Genomic DNA, 25961 nt, shown 5'->3' on the forward strand with positions numbered 1-25961 from the left:
CCGCCGCGAGCTCCGTTCTGACGAGCTCGGGCCGTCTCAGCCTCTTCCGCTCACACAGGAAGACGCGGCGCTCTTCCAGCTATCCGTAGAGCCCCTCCTCCGTCCGTTTGGTCGCCGGAGCAAGAAACCCGAAGGCCTCCGCCGCCTCGGCCTCGCCGGCGACTCAACGCCGGCGGGATAGACTCGTTTGACCAGGGGTTTGACCTCCCCTGGGTCAATGACAGGTGGGACCAGAGCCCTGCTAATTTAGCTTAGTGCTAATTAACTTTTAGCTAACCCACTAAGTCACTAACTGTGGGCCCCAGCCCTTCTAATTACTTTAGTTAAGGGTTAACTAAACCCTGGTTAGTGCTGAGTCAATGATAGGTGGGCCACACCAGTCAGGGTTTGACCTGGACCGCCGCAGTTGACCTGCTGACGTCATTATGATGTCAGGATGACGCAGTAATGTTTTCTGGATTTATTTTTATTCAGAAAATTCCAGAAAATTGTATAAACTTCTAAAATTCATAGAAATTCAACCGTAACTCCAAATGAAATAAATTATATATGAAAAATGATCAGAAAAATCCAATCTATCCATCTGTACTATTTTCATGCATGTTAGAACAACTTATAGCTACTGTTTAGGACAATTCAATTAAATGGCATTTAAGTAACCACATGTGGAGTTTGAATTTGAGTTTTGGATTCAAACCAACTTCATTTAATCTGGTTTAGTTGCATCAGCACAAATCACATCATATTGCCATGTCACATTCATGCATCATATTGTCGCATTGCATTGATTGTGTTCTTCCTTGTTTGCCGGTGATTGCCCCCTCTCGATAGACGTGATACCGACGATGTGATCGATGACACCGATGAAGAGTTATATTATCTTCAGAAGTGCCAGGCAAGCAAAACCCCCTTGTTCATTCCGATACAATCCCACTCTCTCGCTCCTGCTCTCTTTTACTGCATTAGGACAACAACGATTCATCTGTTACTTGCTGCGGTAGCTGAACCCCTTTATCCTTTGCATGACCTGTCATTCCACAGTAAATAGATGAAACCCACTAGCATGAGTAGGAGTTGTTTGAGCCCTGTTGTGCCTACTCATTCATGTTTGTTTGTCATGCCTGCTACTGCTTAGAGTTGACTGAGCTCGGTAGACGCAGACCTCGAGGGTTCGGAATTGACATCTAGAGATGAGTCTGGCTCCCCGATGACAAGGAGAGTCATGTTGGACTCCGGGCCCGCTGATAGCATGGTCACCTCTAGGTCTCCGACAGGTAACTCCGTAAAAGGGGAGAGTCTGGCGGGGTTTATTCTCCCATATTCGGACAGAGTGGCCTGCTCTGGATTAAAGTCCAGGGCAGCTACGAGGGTCGATCCCTAAGCGGAATCTGATGGTGGACCCGGCGGGCTTCCTTCATGTAGATGAGGAGCGGCGGCCGGGGCTGAGAACCCTTCGAAGATCAAATCTCCTCGGATATCAATGATGTAATTCAGGTTTCAGAAACTGATCTGGTGACCATGGGCGTAGCTGTCAATCTTCTCAAGGTGACCAGTCGAATTGGCACGCAGAGAGAAGCCGCCTGATACGTCTCCAACGTATCTATAATTTTTGATTGCTCCATGCTATATTATCTACTATTTTGGACATTATTGGGCTTTATTATCCACTTTTATATTATTTTTGGGACTAACCTATTAACCAGAGGCCCAACCCAGAATTGTTGTTTTTTTTGCCTATTTTAGGGTTTCGAAGAGAAGGAATATAAAACAGAGTCCAAACGGAATGGAACCTTTGGGAACATGATTTTCTCACCGAACATGATCCAGGAGACTTCGACCCTACGTCAAGAAACAAAGGAGGAGGCCACGAGGTAGGGGGCGCACCTACCCCCCCCCCCCAGGCGCGCCCTCCACCCTCGCGGGCCCCATGTTGCTCCACCGACGTACTCCTTCCTCCTATATATACCTATGTACCCCCAAACGATCAGATACGGAGCCAAAACCCTAATTCCACTATTGTAACTTCCTGTATCCACGAGATCCCATCTTGCGGCCTGTTCTGGAGCTTCGCCGGAGGGGGTATCCATCACGGAGGGCCTCTACATCAACACCATAGCCTCTCCGATGAAGTGTGAGTAGTTTACCTCGGACCTTCGGGTCCATAGTTATTAGCTAGATGGCTTCTTCTCTCTTTTTGGATCTCAATGCAATGTTCTCCCCCTCTCTTGTAGAGATCTATTCAATGTAATCTTCTTTTTGCGGTGTGTTTGTTGAGACCGATGAATTGTGGGTTTATGATCAAGTTTATCTATGAACAATATTTGAATCTTCTCTGAATTCTTTTATGTATGATTGGTTATCTTTGCAAGTCTCTTCGAATTATCAGTTTGGTTTGGCCTACTAGATTGATCTTTCTTACAATGGGAGAAGTGCTTAGCTTTGGGTTCAATCTTGCGATGTCCTTTCCTAGGGACAGTAGGGGCAGCAAGGCACGTATTGTATTGTTGCCATCGAGGATAACTGATACGTCCATTTTGCATCATGCTTTTATATCAATATTTATTGCATTATGGACTGTTATTTCACTTTATGTCACAATACTTATGGCTATTCTCTCTTATTTTACAAGGTTTACATGAAGAGGGAGAATGCCGGCAGCTGGAATTCTGGGCTGGAAAAGAAGTAAATATTAGAGACCTATTCTGCGCAACTCCAAAAGTCCTGAAACTCCATGGAACATCTTAAAATAAATAAAGAAAAATCCTCGCCAAAGATGAAGGCCAGGGGGCCCACACCCTTCTCATGAGGGTGGGGGGCGCGCCCCCTCCCTAGGGCGCGCCCCCTACCTCGTGGGCCCCCTGTGGGCTCTCCGACGTCCATCTTCTCCTATATGAGGTCTTTCGATGAGAAAAAATAAGAAGGAACTTTTTGGGACGAGACTCCGCCGCCACGAGGCGGAACCTTGGCGGATCCAATCTAGAGCTCCCGCAGAGCTGTTCTGCCGAGGAAACTTCTCTCCCGGAGGGGGAAATCATCACCATCGTCATCAGCAATGGTCCTCTCATCGGGAGAGGGAAATCTCCATCAACATCTTCACCAGCACCATCTCATCACCAAACCCTAGTTCATCTCTTGTATCCAATTCTTGTCTCAAAGTCCGGGATTGGTGCTAGTAGGTTGGTAGTAGTGTTGATTACTCCTTGTAGTTGATGCTAGTTGGTTTAATTGGTGGAAGATCATATGTTCAGATCCTATATGCATATTATTACCCCTCTGATTATGAACATGAATATGCTTTGTGAGTAATTACGTTCGTTCCTGAGGACAAGGGAGAAGTCTTGCTATGAGTAGTCATGTGAATTTGGTATTCGTTTGATATTTTGATAAGATGTATGTTGTCTAGCCTCTAGTGGTCTTATGTGAACGTCGACTACATAACACTTCACCATTATTTGGGCCTAGAGGAAGGCATTGGGAAGTAATAAGTAGATGATGGGTTGCTAGAGTGACATAAGCTTAAACCCTAGTTTATGCGTTGCTTTGTAAGGGGCTGATTTGGATCCATATGTTTCATGCTATGGTTAGGTTTACCTTAATACTTTTGTTGTAGTTGAGGATGCATGCAATAGAGGTTAATCATAAGTGGGATGCTTGTTTAAGTAAGAACAGCACCCAAGCACCGGTCCACCCACGTATCAAATTATCAAAGTATCGAACGTGAATCATATGAACGTGATGAAAACTAGCTTGACGATATTCCCATGTGTCCTCGGGAGCGCTTTTCCTATTATAAGAGTTTGTTCCGGCTTGTCCTTTGCTAAAAAAGGATTGGGCCACCCTGCTGCACTTTATTTACTTTTGTTACTTGCTGCTTGTCGGTGTCAAAACCGGCGGATCTCGGGTAGGGGGTCCCGAACTGTGCGTCTAGGCCGGATGGTAACAGGAGGCAAGGGACACGAAGTTTTACCCAGGTTCGGGCCCTCTTGATGGAGGTAAAACCCTACGTCCTGCTTGATTAATATTGATGATATGGGTGTTACAAGAGTAGATCTACCACGAGATCAGAGAGGCTAAACCCTATAAGCTAGCCTACGGTATGATTGTATGTTGTGATTGTTGTCCTACGGACTAAAACCCTTCGGTTTATATAGACACCGGAGAGGGTTAGGGTTACACAAGGTCGGTTACAAAGGAGGAGATATCCATATATGTATTGCCTAGCTTGCCTTCCATGCCAAGTAGAGTCCCATCCGGACACGAGACGAAGTCTTCAATCTTGTATCTTCATAGTCTAGCAGTCCGGCCAATGGAGATAGTCCGGCTGTCCGGAGACCCCCTAATCCAGGACTCCCTCACTGCTCGTTACAATTTATCCTATCACAAAACTATCTGTTACCACTTATTTCAGTACTTGCAGAGAACACCTTGCTGAAAACCGCTTATCATTTCCTTCTGCTCCTCGTTGGGTTCGACACTCTTACTTATCGAAAGGACTACGATAGATCCCCTATACTTGTGCGTCATTAATAAAAAGATGTTTTTTTATCATATTGCATGAATTTATCCCTCTACATCATGTCATCTTGCTTAAGGCGTTACTCTGTTTTCATGAACTTCATACTCTAGATGCATGCTGGATAGCGGTCAATGAGTGGAGTAATAGTAGTAGATACAGGCAGGAGTCGGTCTACTTGTCTCAGACGTGATGCCTATATACATGATCATACCTGGATATTCTCATAACTATGCTCAATTCTGTCAATTGCTCAACAGTAATTCGTTCACCCACCGTAAAATACTTATGCTCTAGAGAGAAGCCACTAGTGAAACCTATGGCCCCGGGTCTATCTTCATCATATTAATCTTCCAATACTTAGTTATTTCCTTTGCTTTTTTACTTTGCTCTTATTTTACTTTGCATGTTTATCACAAAAATACCAAAAATATTATCTTATCATATCTATCAGATCTCACTCCCGTAAGTGACAGTGAAGGGATTGACAACCCCTTATCGCATTGGTTGCGAGGAGTTATTTGTTTTGTGCAGGTACTAGGGACGCGCGTGCAACCTCCTACTGGATTGATACCTTGGTTCTAAAAAACTAAGGGAAATACTTATGCTACTTTGCTGCAGCATCCTTTCCTCTTCGGGGAAATCCAACGCAGTGCTCAAGAGGTAGCAAGAAGAATTTCTGGCGCTGTTGCCGGGGAGTCTACGCAAAAGTCAACATACCAAGTACCCATCACAACCCTTATCTCCCGCATTACATTATTTGTCATTTGCCTCTCGTTTTCCTCTCCCCCACTTCACCCGTGCCGTTTTATTTGCCCTCTCTCTCTCCATCCTCTCTCTCTTTCTCTATGTGCCTCTTTTTGCCCGCTTGCTTTTTGTTTGCTTGTGTGTTGGATTGCTTGCTTGTCATGATGGCTCAAGATAACACTAAATTGTGTGACTTTACCAATACCAACAACAATGATTTTATTAGCACTCCGATTGCTCCTCTTACCGATGCTGAATCTTGTCAAATTAATGCCGCTTTGCTGAATCTTATCATGAAAGATCCGTTCTCCAGCCTTCCTAGTGAAGATGCCACTACCCATCTAAATAGCTTCGTTGATTTGTGTGATATGCAAAAGAAGAAAGATGTGGATAATGATATTGTTAAATTGAAGCTATTTCCTTTTTTGCTTAGAGATCGTGCTAAAGCTTGGTTTTCGTCTTTGCCTAAGAATAGTATTGATTCTTGGAACAAGTGCAAAGATGCTTTTATCTCTAAGTATTTTTCTCCCGCTAAGATAATCTCCCTTAGAAACGATATTATGAATTTTAAGCAACTTGATCATGTACATGTTGCACAAGCTTGGGAGAGGATGAAATTAATGGTACGTAATTGCCCTACTCATGGTTTGAATTTGTGGATGATTATACAAAAAAATTATGCCGGATTGAACTTTGCTTCTAGAAATCTTTTAGATTTGGCCGCGGGAGGCACTTTTATGGAAATCACTTTAGGAGAAGCTACTAAACTCCTAGATAATATTATGGTTAATTATTCTCAATGGCATACTGAAAGATCTTCTAATAAAAAGGTGCATGTGATAGAAGAAATTAATGTTTTGAGTGGAAAGATGGATGAACTTATGAAATTATTTGCTACTAAGAGTGTTTCTTCTGATCCTAATGATATGCACTTTGTCTACCTTGATTGAGAATAATAATGAATATATGGATGTGAATTTTTTTGGTAGGAATAATTTTGGTAACAACGCATATAGAGGAAATTTTAATCCTAGGCCTTATCCTAGTAATCCCTCTAATAATTATGGTAATTCCTACAACAATTCTTATGGAAATTATAATAAGATTCCCTCTGATTTTGAATCTAATATTAAAGAATTTATTACTTCGCAAAAGAGTTTCAATGCTTTGATTGAAGAAAAATTGCTTAAGATTGATGATTTGGCTAGGAACGTTGATAGAATTTCTCTTGATGTTGATTCTTTGAAACTTAGATCTATTCCTCCTAAGCATGATATCAATGAGTCTCTCAAAGCCATGAGAATTTCCATTGATGAGTGCAAAGAAAGAACCGCTAGGATGCGTGCTAAGAAAGATGCCTTTATAAGAGCGTGTTCTTCTAGTTTCTATGAAAATAAAGATGAAGATCTAAAAGTTATTGATGTGTCCCCTATTAAATCTTTGTTTTTCAATATGAATCTTAATAATGACGGGACTGAATATGATCCACCTTTACCTAGAAGGCGTTCCAAAAATCCGGAGTTTTTAGATCTTGATGCTAAATTTGATGAAAGTGGGATTGAAGAAATTAAAACCCTAGATGTTGCTAAACCCACTATTTTGGATTTCAAGTAATTTAATTATGAAAATTGCTCTTTGATTGATTGTATTTCCTTGTTGCAATCCATGCTAAAATCTCCTCATGCTTATAGTCAAAATAAAGCGTTCACTAAACATGTCGTTGATGCCTTGATGCAATCTTATGAAGAAAAACTTGAGTTGGAAGTTTCTATCCCTAGAAGACTTTATGATGAGTGGGAACCAACTATTAAAATTAAGATTAGAGATCATGAGTTATATGCTTTATGTGATTTGGGTGCTAGTGTTTCCACGATTCCAAAGACTTTGTGTGATTTCTTTGGTTTCCGTGATTTTGATGATTGCTCTCTAAACTTGCACCTTGCGGATTCCACTATTAAGAAACCTATGGGAAGAATTAATGATGTTCTTATTGTTGCAAATAGGAATTATGTGCCTGTATATTTTATCGTTCTTGACATAGATTGCAATCCTTCATGTCCTATTATTCTTGGTAGACCTTTCCTTAGAACGATTGGTGCAATTATTTATATGAAGGAAGGAAATATTAGATTCCAATTTCCGTTAAGGAAAGGCATAGAACACTTTCCTAGAAAAAATAAATTACCTTATGAATCTATTATGAGATCCACTTATGGATTGCCTACCAAAGATGGCAATACCTAGATCTATCCTTGCTTTTTATGCCTAGTTAGAGGCGTTAAACGATAGCGCTTGTTGGGAGGCAACCCAATTTTATTTTTATTCCTTGCTTTTTGCTCCTGTTTAGTAATAAATATTTTACCTAGCCTATGTTTTGTTTGTGTTTTTTGTGTTTAATTAGTGTTTGTGCCAAGTAGAACCGTTGGGAAGACTTGGGGAAAGTCTTGATATCTTGCTGTAAAAAAACAGAAACTTTAGCGCTCACGAGAACTGCTGCCATTTTTATGTGGAAAGTGCTATTTAGTTAATTCTTTTTGAAGATGATTAAAAGATAAATTACTCACGTCCAGAAATTTATTTTAGAATTTTTGGGGTTCCAGATCTTGCGCTAGCTACATATTACTACAGACTGTTCTGTTTTTGACAGATTCTGTTTTTCGTGTGTTGTTTGCTTATTTTGATGAATCTATGGCTAGTAAAATATTTTATAAACCATAGAGAAGTTGGAATACAGTAGGTTTAACACCAATATAAATAAATAATGAGTTAATTACAGTACCTTGAAGTTGTCTTTTGTTTTCCTTCGCTAACGGAGCTCACGAGATTTTCTACTTTAAGTTTTGTGTTGTGAAGTTTTCAAGTTTTGGGTAAAGATTTGATGGATTATGGAACAAGGAGTTGCAAGAGCCTAAGCTTGGGGATGCCCATGGCACCCCCAAGATAATCGAAGTACACCTAAAAGCCAAAGCTTGGGGATGCCCCGAAAGGCATCCCCTCTTTCGTCTATTTCTATCGGTAACTTTACTTGGAGCTATATTTTTATTCACCACATGATATGTGTTTTGCTTGGAGCGTCTTGTATGATTTGAGTCTTTATTTGCTAGTTTACCACAATCATCCTTGCTGTACACACCTTTTGAGAGATCCATACATGATTTGGAATTTGTTAGAATACTCTATGTGCTTTGCTTATATCATTTGAGTTATATAGTTTTGCTCTAGTACTTCACTTATATCTTTTAGAGCACGGTGGTGGAATTGTTTTATAGAAACTATTGATATCTCATGCTTCACTTAGATTATTTTGAGAGTATTAATAGCATGGTAATTTTCTTAAATAATCCTTATATGCTAGGTATACAAGATTAATAATAAAATTCTCTTATGAGTGTGTTGAATGCTATGAGAAGTTTGATGCTTGATAATTGTTTTGCGATATGAAGATGGTGAAATTAAAGTTGTGCTAGTTGAGTAGTTGTGAATTTTATAAATACTTGTGTTAAAGTTTGTGATTCCCGTAGCATGCACGTATGGTGAACCGTTATGTGATGAAGTCGGAGCATGATTTATTTATTGATTGTCTTCCTTATGAGTGGCGGTCGGGGATGAGCGATGGTCTTTTCCTACCAATCTATCCCCCTAGGAGCATGCACGTAATACTTTGCTTTGATAACTTGTAGATTTTTGCAATAAGTATATGAGTTCTTTATGACTAATGTTAAGACCATGGATCATACTCACTTTTCTTTCTTCCACCATTGCTAGCCTCTCTAATACCGCGCACCTTTCGCCGGTATCATACACCCACCATATACCTTCCTCAAAACAGCCACCATACCTACCTATTATGGCATTTCCATAGCCATTCCGAGATATATTGCCATGCAACTTTCCACCGTTCCGTTTATTATGACACACTCCATCATTGTCATATTGCTTTGCATGATCATGTAGTTGACATTGTATTTGTGGCAAAGCCACCATTCATAATTCTTTCATACATGTCACTCATGAGTCATTGCATATCCCGGTACACCGTCGGAGGCATTCATATAGAGTCATATTTTGTTCTAAGTATCGAGTTGTAATTGTTGAGTTGTAAGAAAATAAAAGTGTGATGATCATCATTATTAGAGCATTGTCCCAGTGAGGAAAGGATGATGGAGACTATGATTCCCCCACAAGTCGGGATGAGACTCCGGACGAAAAATAAAAAATAAATAAAAGAGGCCATAAAAAAGAGAAAAGGCCCAAATAAAAAAATGAGAGAAAAAGAGAGAAGGGGAAATGCTACTATCCTTTTACCACACTTGTGTTTCAAAGTAGCACCATGATATTCATGATAGAGAGTCTCCCATTTTGTCACTTTCGTATACTAGTGGGAATTTTTCATTATAGAACTTGGCTTGTATATTCCAATGATGGGCTTCCTCAAAATGCCCTAGGTCTTCTTAAGCAAGCAAGTTGGCTGCACACCCACTTAGTTTCTTTTGTTGAGCTTTCATATACTTATAGCTCTAGTGCATCCGTTGCATGGCAATCCCTACTCACTCACATTAATATCTATTGATGGGCATCTCCATAGCCCGTTGATACGCCTAATTGATGTGAGACTATCTTCTCCCTTTTTGTCTTCTCCACAACCACCATTCTATTCCACCTATAGTGCTATATCCATGGCTCACACTCATGCATTGCGTGAAGATTGAAAAAGTTTGAGAATGTCAAAAGTATGAAACAATTGTTTGGCTTGTCATCGGGGTTGTGCATGATTTAAATACTTTGTGTGGTGAAGATAGAGCATAGCCAGACTATATGATTTTGTAGGGATAACTTTCTTTGGCCATGTTATTTTGAGAAGACATGATTGCTTTGTTAGTGTGCTTGAAGTATTATTATTTTTATGTCAATATGAACTTTTATCTTGAATCTTTCGGATCTGAATATTCATACCACAATTAAGAAGAATTACATTAAAATTATGCCAAGTAGCATTCCACATCAAAAATTCTGTTTTTATCATTTACCTAATCGAGGACGAGCAGGAATTAAGCTTGGGGATGCTTGATACGTCTCCAACGTATCTATAATTTTTGATTGCTCCATGCTATATTATCTACTGTTTTGGACAATATTGGGCTTTATTATCCACTTTTATATTATTTTTGGGACTAACCTATTAACCGGAGGCCCAGCCCAGAATTGCAGTTTTTTGCCTATTGTGCGCCTACCTCCCCCCCAGGCACGCCCTCCACCCTCGTGGGCCCCCTGTTACTCCATCGACGTACTCCTTCCTCCTATATATACCTACGTACCCCCAAATGATCAGATACAAAGCCAAAACCCTAATTCCACCTCCGTAACTTCCTGTATCCACGAGATCCCGTCTTGGGGCATGTTCCGAGCTCCGCCGGAGGGGGTATCCATCATGGAGGGCCTCTACATCAACACCATAGCCGCTCCGATGAAGTGTGAGTAGTTTACCTCAGACCTTTGGGTCCATAGTTATTAGCTAGATGGCTTCTTCTCTCTTTTTGGATCTCAATACAATGTTCTCCCCCTCTCTTGTGGAGATCTATTCGATGTAATCTTCTTTTTGCGGTGTGCTTGTTGAGACCGATGAATTGTGGGTTTATGATCAAGATTATCTATGAACAATATTTGAATCTTCTCTGAATTCTTTTATGTATGATTGGTTATCTTTGCAAGTCTCTTCGAATTATCAGTTTGGTTTGGCCTACTAGATTGATCTTTCTTGCAATGGGAGAAGTGCTTAGCTTTGGGTTCAATCTTGCGGTGTCCTTTCCCAGTGACAGTAGGGGAAACAAGGCACGTATTGTATTGTTGCCATCGAGGATAACAAGATGTTTTTTTATCATATTGCATGAATTTATCCCTCTACATCATGTCATCTTGCTTAAGGTGTTATTCTGTTTTCATGAACTTAATACTCTAGATGCATGCTAGATAGCGGTCGATGAGTGGAGTAATAGTAGTAGATGTAGGCAGGAGTCGGTCTACTTGTCTCGGACGTGATGCCTATATACATGATCATACCTAGACATTCTCATAACTATGCTCAATTCTGTCAATTGCTCAATAGTAATTTGTTCACCCACCATAAAATACTTATGCTCTTTAGAGAACCAACTAGTGAAACCTATGGCCCCCGGGTCTATCTTCATCATATTAATCTTCCAATACTTAGTTATTTCGTTTGCTTTTTACTTTGCTCTTATTTTGCTTTGCATCTTTATCACAAAAATACCAAAAATCTTATCTTATCATATCTATCAGTCTCACTCTCATAAGTGACCATGAAGGGATTGACAACCCCTTATCGCGTTGGTTGTGAGGAGTTATTTGTTTTGTGCAGGTACTAGGGACGCGCGTGCAACCTCCTACTAGATTGATACCTTGGTTCTCAAAAACTGAGGGAAATACTTACGCTACTTTGCTGCATCATCCTTTCCTCTTCGGGGAAATCCAACGCAGTGCTCAAGAGGTAGCACCGCCAAACACGAAAAGTTGACCAGGGAGAAAGGTCTCCCCGGAAACAGTAGCATCGCTGATGACAAGATGAGCCATCATTCTTTCTGTTGACGACACAGCGCAACTCTCAATGAAAGCACCAATGTCGGTGTCAAAACTGTCTGATCTCGGGTAGGGGGTCCCGAACTATGCGTCTGAGGATTGAGGGTAACAGGGGACAAGTGGGACACAATGTTTACCCATGTTCGAGCCCTCTTAATGGAGGTAAAACCCTACGTCCTGCTTGATTGTATTTGATGAGTATTGGGGTTACAAGAGTTGATCTACCTCGAGATCGTAAGGGCTAAACCCTAGATGTCTAGCCTATGAGAGTTATGATAGCCTCTACGGACTAAACCCTCCGGTTTATATGCACACTGGAGGGGCCTAGGGTTGTACAGAGTCGGTTTGTGGGGGAAGGAAATAACATACCTGGACACCAATCTTGCCGTCCACGCATAAGGGAATCCTACCCGGACACGGGGGAAAGTTTTCTGCTTGTATCTTCATGGCTCATCGGTCCGGCCCATACCAAATAGCCTGGACATCCAAGGACCCCCTAATTCAGGACTCCCTCACTCACGTCGATGCTCCGGTGTGCTCAAGTGAGAGGAAAGATGAACAACATACATGACAGTTTACCCATGTTCGGGCCACCTTGTGGTGTAAGACCCTACTCCTGCTTTGTGGTTTGATTGCCTCGCGAGGGAGGATGAGTATGCATGTACAAGTAGAGTGGACTGCCTCAGGAGGCTCGGATGGCTCGGCGGGATTCCGTCCCTCTCAACGGTGGCGGCCTGCCTATACTTATACTGGCCTTGGTCCTCTTCCCCTGAAAACACAAGGCGGGAAGGGTTGCCACAATGGCCAACTCGAAGGGGAACAGGAGTACAACTTATCCTGACTAAAGGTGGTCTTCGCCTGCTAAAGCTTCCTGCCATGACACACTGGTGGGCTCGGTGATGACCTCCATCCTGGCGAGCTTTCCATCCGGATCTTCTTGAACCAAAAGGGTAACCTTTGGGGGCTGCTTCGGGAACCGGTGCGCTGCCCATGCTCCCTTAGCCCAAAAGAGGAAAACCTCCATATCCGTGCCTGCTGGCACCCTTCTGGCTCCACCTGTCGCCACGCGCATCACCCACGTGAAGAAGCGGGGCCGTGTGACTCCGTCGAGTTGCCCTTGACTTGGCCGCCTCCATAGGGCTTCGGGGGGCCGCCTCGCGAGGGGGCCTCGCGGGGCCACTGATGTTGCTTGCTGATGCGCGCCTCGCGAGGGCCTTGCTCACGAAGTCCAAAGGTGGGCCGTGCGAGGGGCCCAGTCAGTGCACCGTGCGATGGGCCGTAGGTAGATGGGCCAGGGTACCCCTAGTCCCACGGGCCTGACAAACCCAACGCAACTCACAAGTAGCAGTGGTACACTAGATGTTCGATTATCCAAAGTGGCGGGGCAATAACCGATGAGCCTGATAACCCTCTCCCGCCAATTGTTCCTCTCTACTCGACCGGTGAGAGCCCGTTCCTAGAGCGGTAGGGCCATGATCATGCCAAAGTCCTCGAGTGTCACTGTCATCTCACCACAGGGGAGATGGAAAAGTGTGCATCTCGGGTCGCCAATGGTGCACCAAGGCTATGGGAGCTGAGTGGACGAGCGTCAATGGAGCACGCTTGAAGTGAAGCACAAACGGCAGCAGCTTAGGTCTCTTGAAGTATGGCTCGAAGCGGTGGTCATATCGCATCTAACAGGCCTTCGTGTGACCCCTCATACGCAAGGCCGGTAGCATCTGTCAAAATGAAGATGAAAATAGTAAGTACCTTACTTTTTGCAAAGCCAAAATATTACAAATGTAGATGATCATGGTCATTACCACTCCATTCTCGATAAAATGGGCGCGATGACTACTGTCGAACACGGGGTCAAGCATTGTGTACTTAATGCCGATGTTCGGATCAAGGGGGGCCTCCTAAAACAATTGCCAATTCAAGTGAAATTTTTTACAACAACATTTAGTTATCAACATATAATCCACTAATATAGTACTAAGTAAAAGAAAAATAATATTGAATCAACAACATGTAATCCACTAATATAGTACTAACTAAAATAAAATAATATTGATTCAACAACATTCATGCATCAAATATCAACAACATTCAATATGCATCATCAACATTCATATTTATCCATAATAGCAAAGATTATAAATAAATATATAATAAAATAAATCTATAATAAAGATATAATCAATCATATTCAACCAACATGCATAATATCATATTTATCCAACATCAATCATATTTACCAAACATCAATGAACCATTCGAAATAAAGCTATAAACATGAACTAGGGTTCATCTTCAAACTAGATAGAATCAATAAACTAGTTGCTACAAAATGAACTAGGGTTCCTCTTCAACCACATACAACATATTGAATCAAACTAAAAAAACCTAGGATCAGCAAAAATGAAACTACTAGATGAACTATGGCTCATCTTGTGCCAAATAATGCATCAAAACGATAACTTTTTAACTAAAACTACTTGGAAGGATTAAGAGAGCTTACTTCTCTCGTCAGGGAGCCTTCTCGATCCGCAAGAACGATGGAGAAGTGGAGGAGATCGGAGGGGGTGAAGGGGATGAGAGAGGTGCCTTCTCTCTATTCTTGCGGCGGTAGGGGGGGGATGAGGGCTGACTGTGCTGCTGTGGATGAGTGGCCTACCGCCGGGGGTCTGGGCGGTAGGCTGGTATACCCTACCGCCGGAAATCCTGACGGTAGGAAAAGGGGTCAGATCTCACATTTTTTTGAAGATCGGGATCAAATCCAGCTAAACTTTTTAAAGGATCGGAATACCAATTTTGGCCTCCCCTACACCATGGAAATTTCGTTCCATCATCGAGTGGCACATGCCACTAAGAGCAACTCCAATGGGGCGACCCATTTCGTCCGCCCGCGTCCGTTTGGGTCGGCGCGGACAAAAGTGGCGGCCCAACGCGCCGACCCAAACGGACGCGCGTCCGTTTTTCGTCCGCGGGCGACCCATTCCAAGCCTAATTTTGAGCCGGATTTGCGTCGTCGCGGACACGAGATGGACGCGCGCGCGCCTACTCCTCTCCCCAGGCCCGCCGGTCGGTGGCAGCCACCACCATTTCCCTCCATTTTCCCCAAAAACGCTCCCGCCCCCGCGCGCCCCCGCCCCCCAACCAGCCATGGAGGACGCCATCGACCTCGACCTCGACGCCGCCGCCGGCCTCGCCTCCCTCGCCTCGTCCGGCGTCGTCGCCCCCTCCGGGAAAGGCAAGACTCGTGCCCCGCGCAAGACCGCCGCCGCGACCAAGCCGAAGAAGGCGGTAACGCCCGAACAGTGGGCAAGGGAGTCAGCCAAGAGGAAGGGCCGGAGGCACGCCGAGGCTGCTGTAGGCCGCCGCCACGCAGCAGGAGTTCACCAACGCCCGTGTCGCCGCGGCAGCGAGGGAGGCGCTCTACATGCTAGGGGTAAACCCTAGCCACCACAGCGTCCTCGAAGCTGCCATCACCGTGGCCAGCACCGGCTCGTCGGCGTTTCATCGGATGTTGATACCCGACTCACCCCGCGCGTCAGCTTGCAACCCGGTCCCCAGCTTCCACGTCTACCCGCAGGCCTCCCGCCTCTCTAGGGAGTGCTCACCCGACGTGAGCGTGGTCATGCCTTCCACGCCCGTGCCCGCGCCCATCGACCTCAACGCCACCCCGGTGGTCGGTGGCTCGTCGTCCAGCGGCACGAGGAAACGTGCGCGACAGACGCCTGCCGCGGGCTCCCGGACGCCCGTAACCTGTTCGAGGAAATGCCGTCCGTCGTCGTCGAGGACTACGTGCAAAACCTCATCTTCGAGGGTGGTGCGCTGGGCGCTGGCTACGATCCCGAGGAGACACAAAGCCAGGACGGCCGCGGGGCGTTCACGCCGGCCGCTAGCTATGATCCCGTTCAGGCGGCCTTCATGCGTGATCAGGTCGACATCGACCTGGACGGCTTCCCCCTCGACCACGAGTTCCCGGACGACTATGGTCTAGAGGAAGAGGATGAGTGCGACATCGAAGTGGAGCCTTTATTCGAGGACGAGCTCGTCAACCAAGCTGCCGGTCCTAAGCCGAAGCATAAGAGCAAGCACACGAAGGCGTACACAGCTGCCAAGGACAAGCTTCTTTGCGAGTGTTGGCGAGACATTGGACAAGACCCAAAGACGGGCGCCGAGCAAAAGCATTCAACCTTTTGGACTCATGTGCACCGCGAGTTTCATGAACGCAAGAAGTTTCCACCTTACCAATTTGTGAGCACGCGCGGGTGGGTCTCCATTTTCAAGTGGTGGAGGGTGATCCAACAAGAGTGCAACAATTTTTGCGCCACCCTTGATAGTGTCAAGGCCCGCCCCGTGAGCGGCATTGGCGTGCAAGACATGGTATGATAGCAAGCAAGCCGTCCTCTTTTGTGCCATCAAGATCATCCTTTTACGTCTTCATTTGCTATCACTTGCCCATATGCTTGCATGGAAACATTTTGTAGGCATTTCAAGCTTTGGAGGCATTCAAGGTTCAACACAATGGCAAGTGCTTCAACCTCTCCCATTGTTATCGGGTCATCAAGGACGAAGAGAAGTTCAGGGCGCAATATGCCGCCCTCAAGGCACGTGGGGGGAAGAAAGCCGTGGAGGATGGTGAGGAGGGCGAGCCGGCACGGCCGCGGGGGAAGACCAACTCCAAGAAATAGGACAAGCGAGATGCGGCCACCACGCCTTGATCGCAAGCGTGGACGGCATGATTAACGAGAAGGACTCAAGGGAGGAGGAGCGTCGGCGTTTCAAGGCGGAGCAAATGGATGCTTTCATGGAGATCCAAAGGAGGAGGCTTGATCTTGACGCCGAGAAGCAAGCCAAGATGTTCGAGCTTGAGGCGAAGAAGCAAGCCAAGATGCTAGAGATCGAGGCCGCCAACGCCAAGACAAAGGTGTAACATCCCAAATTTTCAATTTGGAATGTTATACATTAGATCATCATTGCATATCATGTTTTATTGCTTTTCCGTTCCGTAATCCTCGAAATCCTAAGAAACTCAAGGACCCTCGGAGAAAGTTGGGGATTTCCCGGTTTTCATATTTGATTCTTTTATCAAAATTTTGGAACGAGGATTTTGGTTTTAATTATTTTTCTCTCCGAAAATATTTCATATCAAAATACAAGAGAGGAGATAATATGACTTCTCCAAAATAAATGAAATATTGGAGGAAAAATATTAAAATCAAATATTTGTTTTATTTGGATTTTATTGCAATTTTGTTTGCATTAGAAAAATTGCACGTTTTCAAAATTGCATTTTAGGGCCAAGAAAATGTTCATCCCATTCTAAATATTTTATTTAGACCGTGAAAATTTATTTTGGCATTTTTAGATTTTTATTTATTTTTCTAGGATTTTATTTCGGTCGGCGAAATTATTTAAAACAAAAGTTTCCCGCGCCCGACTGGGCCTAAGGCCCAGCCGAGCCAGGCTGCCGCCACCGCCGACTCGGACGAGGAGTCCGAGCCGGACTCCACCGCCGCCGCCTTGGCCCCTCCTCCAAGCCGCCCCGCCCCGCCCCTTTTATATACGCGCCGCCCGAGCCCCCCACCCACACAACCCCGCCGCCCCGCGCCAACCCCGCCGCCCCGTGCCAACCCCGCCGCCGCGCTAAGCCGCCGCCCCGCCACCTCCCCTCGCCGGAGGTAGCCGCCGGACTCTACCACCGGTATTTTTATAAAAACCGTTCATTTTTTTAGAAACCCTAGATCCGTTTTTTTGGATTCGCCGGTTTTTCTTGGTTCTTCTAGTTAGCGATCGTTCGTCCGTACGTTCGTTTTAACGTACGGTTTCGCCCGTTAGTTACAGCTAACGAACGCTCGTTCGTTAGTCTGTTCATGAGTTTTCTTTTATCGGATTTATTCCGCGATTTTTCTGATCGCGATTTTTGATCCGATCTTAGTTTCTGTTTATCTTTTCGCTCGTTAGTCGGAATCAGGCGATTCAAGCGCCTAGAGTTTTGTCTCGAAACCCTCTTCCTGTTTAACCAACTCAAACAAGTTTTTGCTACTGTACAATTTGACCTAGTTTCAGATTAGTAAACGAAGTTTCTTTCTTTCGCCGTTTGAGTTTCGTTGCTCCATTTGATTTGATTCTTTTTGCGAACCAGAGTTCTTAATTTGAACTTTCTGGTCAACCTCTTTTATTTGAGTTTTGCTTGTGCATCGTTGCTTGTTACTTATGTATGCTATTGTTTGCCTGCGATAGAACACCCGGAGTGCGAAGCGTGCTACTACGAGTCCCTAGGTTTCGCAAATCGTCAGCAAGGCAAGTAACACTTTGATCATACCCCTTTATCACCCAATTTTTATGCATTAGTTTCAATCCTCAAACATTGCATGATTAGGATGTCATTAACTTGTGGGTTGGGAAGTAGTTGAGGAGGTAGAACCTATTGCCCTGTTACATTCAAACCCTTGGGAGTACTCTACGCATTGCTTATATTACTATGCTATGCTATACTCGTAGACGTGGTTTAGGTTTGAGTGAAATCCATGACAGATGTGAGCTTGTTAATTAATGGTTCAACTTAAGGTGGCAACTTAATCAAACAACTGGGTGGATTGAGGCACCTGGAGTACCCAATGTTGCCTGTATTTTTGGAAATCCCGGAGTACCTGTGTGATCTTCCTATGGACCTCCACCCAGGCTCAAAGGGAACTGAGATGATTCATGCTAGAAACTTCCGTGTGCAGCCACAAACTATTATGGGCTCTAGCATAGTTGAGTAAGTTACGTGAAGCTCTTGAAGAGGCAGATCAGCAGGTAGTGGGATGTAGGTTTGGTATGGTCTGTCCGGAGTAGAGAGTTAATATTTCTGAAAGACTGTGTCTCGGTCATCCGTTTCTCAAACACCCTGTAGTGCGAGAAATCCAGCGGAGGAGATCGAGTCTTGTGGGGAAAAGTGCGCAAACCTCTGCAGAGTGTACAATCTAATCATGGTTAGCCGTGTCCCCGGTTATGGACAATTCTTGAGTATCTAGTACTTGGGTTATCACATGTATCTCATCATGTTTAATTAATATTATTGGGTTGTTAATCACTTTAATTGGGATTGAGTTGGAGGAACCTTCTCAATGATGTTTCAACTACCATGATAGTTAAATTAAAATCTATTCCTTTGTTGTAGGGAAAAATTGGCTTTTCACAAAAACTATAAACCAGAGCTTTCCACCAGCCATATATACATATAGTGATAGCATTATTCTGTTCTTGCTCTACTGTGTTACTTTGCCGACATATTCCATGTGTTGACCCGTTTTTGGGCTGCAACATATTATGTTGCAGACTTTTCAGACGAGGAGTAAGGTTCGTTAGGTCGTTGCCGTGCAGCTCAGCTATGTCGTTGGAGTTGATGGACTCACTTTATCTTTCAAGCCTTCCGCTGTTATCGTATTAGATGGCCTTAAGTCATATTACTGTAATAAGTTCTCTCTTGAGACATTCGATGTAATAAGTGTGTGATTGCTACTCTGTTATAAATCCTTCGAGTACTGTGTATGTCAGCATTACCGATCCAGGGATGACACTGAAGCACAGAGACTTGACCATCTGAGGTCGGGTCGCTACAAAAGGCGAAAGAAGTGGCTTTTGCAAGCATGATGACCGGGGTGGAGATCATGAAGGTGGATCTCAACACCGTGTCGCCAAGGAAGAGGCTGTAGTTCGAGAAAATGCAGGCCGACATGCTCAAATTCGACGACGAGTGATCTATGCCGTCGAGGACCATCTTTTTTGTATGCCGGCATGACCCCGGGAGCCACGACGGCGTGGTCGAACTCAAGTCCCACTCTTTTCGTGTACTGGCATGTGTGCCGGTCGGCTGGCGAGTGCGCCAACATGAACTCTGGTGAAGCCGGCATTGTATGCCGGCGCTGGCATGGTGTCGGCATGAGACATGGCCGCTGTCATGATCGGCCGCGGGACTTTTTTATTTAAAAGTTAAATGCGGACATGAAATTGGTCGGCGCGTTGGGCGCACTGCCGATCCAAATGCAAAACTGGACGGACGCTGGACGGACGGCCGACCTAAACAGACAAAAAACGGACAAATGCACCGTCTGTTTGGGTCGCTCCATTGGAGTTGCTCTAAACTTGCTGAGACGGCAACAAGCTCTGACACGTTCGTCCGCACGTTTCGTCGATGAAAAGGGGTTAGAAAAAACGGGTTGCATTGCTCCAATCAGTTCCCTGCTGGATCCATATGTGGAAACAAAAGCTAAAAAGACCCACCAACGCAAAATCAATTGGATCTGAAATGTAGAGGGAGGGGAACAGCATCATCTGTCTGTCAGGGCCACTGAGTGCAGCACGTGGTGGCGGAGACCCGATGGAGCGCTGGCCCAGCTGCTGCAGTTGCCAGCTGAATTCTGAAATCCACAAGCGAGGATAACTTCTCCCTGCAACCATGTGATTAACTACTGGAAAATAATACTCCCAATCTACAATAGCACTGTAGGAGGACAGTAGCACTCTCTCACTTAGCTGTTGCTAGCTATCATCTCCTTTCCGCCCATCATGTGACCTCCATGCTTGTTCCTACCTAGCTGCCACCTTTTCTCCCTTTTAAAAATTGGGACCTCTCACTAAGTAAGTAGTACTAGCACTAACTAACTACCATATCTCTTGCTGTCATGTAGAGTACGTACTCCTAGCACTAACTAACCACCATATCTCCAGCATCTTATTGATGCCTAGTCCTAAACACATGCATGTTGCCACGAATAATGGCCATAAAATCATCAACTTCATCCCATCTACACTAATGCAACATGCCCCCACCCTGCATGTGATGTGCACCTACACACATACCTTGCATGTGATGTGCACCGAGAGACAAAATATATACACCTCCACCTACACATCTCCTACACTTGCAGCCCACACACATAGTACACACGAAGACCCCAGCGGTGCTAGATAGCTCAAGAAATGGCGCAGCTGCCGCCGAGAGCGCCGAGCGCCGGGGAGCAGGACTGGCCGGTGGCAGGCGAGTTCCTCGGGTTCGCTGCGGCCCGGCGGGGCGTGCACCGGCGCTCGGCCAGCGATCCGGCGGCTTTCCTGGAGGCCGTGCCAATGGACCACATCCTCAGTGGCGGCGGCGGCGACGACGAGTTCGACAGGTTCGACGACGAGCAGCTCATGTCCATGTTCTCCAATGTCGACGGCGGGTGCGACAGGCCGGGCTTCATGGACACGGGAGAGGCGGAGGAGGGGGCGGCCAGCGCGGGCGCAATGGCCGCCGCGGACGGCTTCGGTGACCCCAAGCGGGTTAAAAGGTCTGTTACATTTGCTAGTACTTAGCAAATTTAATTTTTCTTTTTAGCGGAGCAAAGTTAATTTTCTTTTTAACCCTGAACCGTAGAACAATAGTTCATGTAGTATTATACCAGAGTAAACGGTAGAAACACAATCACGTTTATTTTAAACATAGAGCTCGATTTGGTTGGCGATTCTACGGCAACTGTACATTTGTTTACTGTATCTCTAGAGCCAATAATTACCGGCAGTGAATCCGTAATTTTGGTTTTACCCCAGTGAAAAAATAAATACAATTTGGGTGTTCATAAATCACGACTAGTTGTTCAAATTAACAACCCTGCAAGAAGTTGCCACTTTAAAAGCCATTTTTAAATGGAAATTTTGATTCGACTCTGCTCCTAGTCCTGGGCCGCTCTCGGCGGCTCCGGAGGGGCCCCGTCGCCACCTCCTAACCGCCACGCCCTGCCTTCGCCGCCGCCGGAGGAGGTCACCGGGCTAAGCTTTGCGACACGGAGGACGACGGCGAGGCCATGCCCTCTCGCGCGCGAGATCCCCTCCCTTCGAGATCCGCTTCTTCGGCTGCTGCCCCAACCCCAGCTGGTCCTCCGGCACATGCTACGGCCTGGCCATGCCCTGTTTAGGCGGCTGCTCCTCCAGACGGCTCGGCCCAGCCTTCCCTCATGTTGCGTGAGCTAAGCCTACTAGGTCCTCCCGACGGCTCGGCCTATGGATCACGGAGGTTGCTAGGAGTACATTTCAAGCTTGGATCTCAAATTTCAGAAAGAATCGCTCAGGCGTAAATATTACTCAAATGTGCATGCTTCGTTGTAAAACAATTACTGAAATGCGCATTCGCATTATACATTCATACTGTATCCCTTATAGTAAGCTGAATACACAAAACTCTGCGAATCTAAGTAACAAATTAGTCGGCAATTTTGTTTCAGGATATTGGCCAACAGGCAGTCAGCGCAGAGGTCAAGAGTTCGGAAGTTGCAGTACATCTCAGAGCTTGAACGCAGCGTCACCGGTCTCCAGGTATTCACTTTGCTTCTCTCGTAAACGGACCTCAACAAAGAACTACAAAAAGATATCAAAAGAATCAAGAAAATAGTCTTGCGCATACTGAATACTTCCACAATTTCTGTCTTGCATTCCCAACAAATAGTCCCTAATTTTGTGTGTGTGTAAAGAAATAAGTGTCCATGACTTCTGCATGCACCTAGAACACTCAGAGCATTTTCCATACCCATTTTTTTTTCAATATTGTTTGCTATTCTTTTTCAAATTTACTGTTCATTTGGGAGTGAATGAGCTCAGTCTCCAAGAGCAATTACCAAGTTTTTCACTATTTCTCGAGATAGTTCAGAGACCACAAAAGAGATTTTTCCCCGCAAAAAAGAAACAAAAAGGGAATTTTAACCATTGAAATCCCAAATTTTGATTGGCCGTTTACTTGGTTCAGATGGAGGTGTCAGCACTCTCTCCCCGCGTGGCCTTTCTAGATCATCAGCGGTCATTATTGACCGTCGGCAACAGCCATCTCAGGCAAAGAATTGCCGCCCTTGCACAAGACAAGATCTTCAAAGATGGTACCGAACCTTCCTGCCCATTTAAGCTAATTTATCCGTTTCTCTATGATAAATATGGGCTCCAGTGCCATCTTTTTTGTCAGGCACCAACTAGCACACCAAAAGACTGTTAATTTGAACAAAATGCAAATAATGTTTTGATGCAAACAGGTTTACTGAATGAAAATAAACATTCTGCAAAATAATTTATTTGATTGACTCCTAGTTAAGCAAAGCCATCCGGTGTCTTGTTTAAACTCATCCCAAAGTTGCAATGCAGCTCATCAAGAGGCACTCAAAGAGGAGATTGAGCGACTACGGCAGCTGTTCCACCACCAGAAGATCAAGGCCACAGGCGGCACAGACATGGCCACGGCCGCCTCAATGCAAGCCAAGCAAGAGCTCCTTATGTGTGAGGGAGCCGCGATGCGATAACACAACATGGCGCAACCAGCCTTTTTGTGGTGACTTTTTCCTTTCACTCTTGTCGATTCATCGTGTGGAAACACACCAATGTTACTAGATTATTTGTGCAGTTTGACATGTTCATTGTTTTTGTTTTTTGATGTTCACTCATCCCTACCGATAATTGTGTTGGGATGGGAAATTGTCGTAGATATATTGTTTGAACCATCCTTACATTTGTGTTGGTAAAGATATTTTCATTACATTTATTTGGTCTTCGGTGTGTGGGAAACAATTTTTTTTCTATAAAGGACACATCTATTGACTATAAAAGTCGCATCAAGATGACAAACAGAATGAACACACACCCAACCTATGCATAATTATGATGACACAACCAACACACAAAGAAAGAAAGTCTGACGCCCCCGATTCAATCGTACACTAATCATACACGCAAACGTATACGATCCAGATCAGAGACTCATGGGAAGATATCACAACACAACTCTAAACACAAAAGAAAGTCATACATGCTTCATATTACAAGCCAAGGGCCTCGAGGGCTCGAATACATAAGCGAGTCAGCGGAAGCAACAATATCTGACTACAGACATAAGTTAAACAAGTTTTTCCTTAAGAAGGCTAGCACAAACATCAACGATCAAAGAGGCAAGGCCTCCTGCCTGGGACCTCCTAACTACTCGTGGTCGTCGGCGGTCTCCACGTAGTAGCATCCGTCGCCGGTGGCTTCTGGCTCCAGGGGTCCACCATCTGGTTGCAACAACCAGAAAGAAGAAAGAATAGGGAAAAGGGGGGAGCAAAGCAGCCGTGAGTACTCTTCCAAAGTACTCGCAAGCATCAGATCTAAACTAAGTATGCATTGGTATCAAATGGAAGGGCTGTATCTATGGACTGAACTGCAGAATGCCAGAATAGAGGGGAAAGGCCTGGCCTATCGAAGACTAGCATCTTCAAGCAGCTCCAAGCATATTGCAGCATGTAGAAGAGTAAAGAATGGCGGTTTATAATTAACAAACATGTTGTAGCATTAATGCCCAGAGATCCTTCCTCGACTCCCTGCGAGAAAGCAATCCCGGAGCCACATATCTCAAGTATCCATTTCTAGTTGTAATAGATCGGGATATAAGTCTGGACGTCCGTTACCGTGGACACGGTTATTAATAGATAAACTTCCCTGCAGGGGTGCACCACGTTTTCCAACACACTTGATTACTCTGGCCGGACACACTTTTCTGGGTCAATGCCCGTCCTCGAAAGATCAACACGTCGTAGCCCTACCTAGGCTCAGCAGAGAGGTCCCCGCGGGTCTACATCCTAAGCACTCCGGGGTCTGGGCCCATCGCCCGTTGCACTCCGGGTCGTTGCGAGCAGGGCGGGTCCAAGCTCCACCTCTACATGGATGGTGCCGGCCCAGTCGTGCCGCAATGCTGAACTGGACTTCTAACAAAGCTTCGGCTGATACTACGTCGTCGAGGCCCATAGCTATTCTCGCGTAGTGGTTAGTGCGTAAAGACCAAGGCTAAATACCCAAACCATAGTGTATTATTAGCTTGCGGAGACGAGCAGAGACTCACAATCGATGTGACCCTGTCACCCCGTCTCGTGGACTTACGGCAAGGGCCCAGAATGCCCGACCGTGCCACGTAATTATCTTGCGGGTGCTCTCCGGGCCCGCCCGACTTTCACCAAGGTCTCAAGTAAAGTCAAGGTAACCGTGTGTCCAAACATCAAGGGGAAAACCCGAGGAATCACCCTCGGTGGATTCCACTCGATGTAATCATCAAGGTGAACGTAAGAGGAACCACCATTGAGGTTTACACTTGAGGGGTTGCACGACAGAGTCGTATCGGAAGTGGTTAAGGAGGAATATGAAGGAAATATGCCCTAGAGGGAATAATAAAGTTGTTATTTATATTTCCTTATATCATGATAAATGTTTATTATTCATGCTAGAATTGTAACCGGAAACTTGATACATATGTGGATACATAGACAAAACACCGTGTCCCTAGTAAGCCTCTACTAGACTAGCTCGTTAGTCAAAGATGGTTAAGTTTCCTAACCATGGACATGAGTTGTCATTTGATAACGGCATCACATCATTAGGAGTATGATGTGGTGGACAAGACCCATCCATTAGCTTAGCATAATGATCGTTAAGTTTTATTGCTATTGCTTTCTTCATGACGTATACATATTCCTTTGACTATGAGATTATACAACTCCCGAATGCCGGAGGAACACCTTGTGTGCTATCAAACATCACAACGTAACTGGGTGATTACAAAGATGCTCTACAGGTGTCTCCGAAGGTGTTTGTTGGGTTGGCATAGATCGAGATTAGGATTTGTCACTCCGAGTATCGGAGAGGTATCTCTGGGCCCTCTCGGTAATGCACATCATGATAAGCCTTGCAAGCAATGTGACTAATGAGTTAGTTACGGGATGATGCAATACAGAACGAGTAAAGAGACTTGCCGGTAACGAGATTGAACTAGGTATTATGATACCGACGATCGAATCTCGGGCAAGTAACATACCGATGACAAAGGGAACAACATATGTTGTTATGCGGTTTGACCGATAAAGATCTTCGTAGAATATGTAGGAGCCAATATGAGCATCTAGGTTCCGCTATTGGTTATTTGCCGGAGATGTGTCTCGGTCATGTCTACATAGTTCTCGAACCCATAGGGTCTGCACGCTTAACGTTCGATGACGATTTGTATTATGAGTTATGTGATTTGATGACCGAAGTTTGTCCGGAGTCCCGAATGAGATCACGGAAATGACGAGGAGTCTCGAAATGGTCGAGAGGTAAA

General features: G+C 45.0%; 1 protein-coding gene across 1 annotated transcript; it reads left to right on the plus strand.

Moving 5' to 3' along the window:
* Window positions 1-20727: 20727 nt before the first annotated feature.
* LOC123103129 (basic leucine zipper 19) lies at window positions 20728-23393 on the plus strand. Its single transcript, XM_044524624.1, has 4 exons — window positions 20728-21156; window positions 22087-22177; window positions 22605-22731; window positions 22991-23393. Exons 1-4 carry the CDS (start codon window positions 20810-20812, stop codon window positions 23143-23145), a joined length of 720 nt encoding a protein of 239 aa, XP_044380559.1. The 5' UTR covers window positions 20728-20809; the 3' UTR covers window positions 23146-23393.
* Window positions 23394-25961: the final 2568 nt, after the last annotated feature.

The sequence above is a fragment of the Triticum aestivum genome, chromosome 5A, assembly GCF_018294505.1.
Source record: "Triticum aestivum cultivar Chinese Spring chromosome 5A, IWGSC CS RefSeq v2.1, whole genome shotgun sequence".
Classification (NCBI taxonomy): Eukaryota; Viridiplantae; Streptophyta; class Magnoliopsida; order Poales; family Poaceae; genus Triticum; species Triticum aestivum.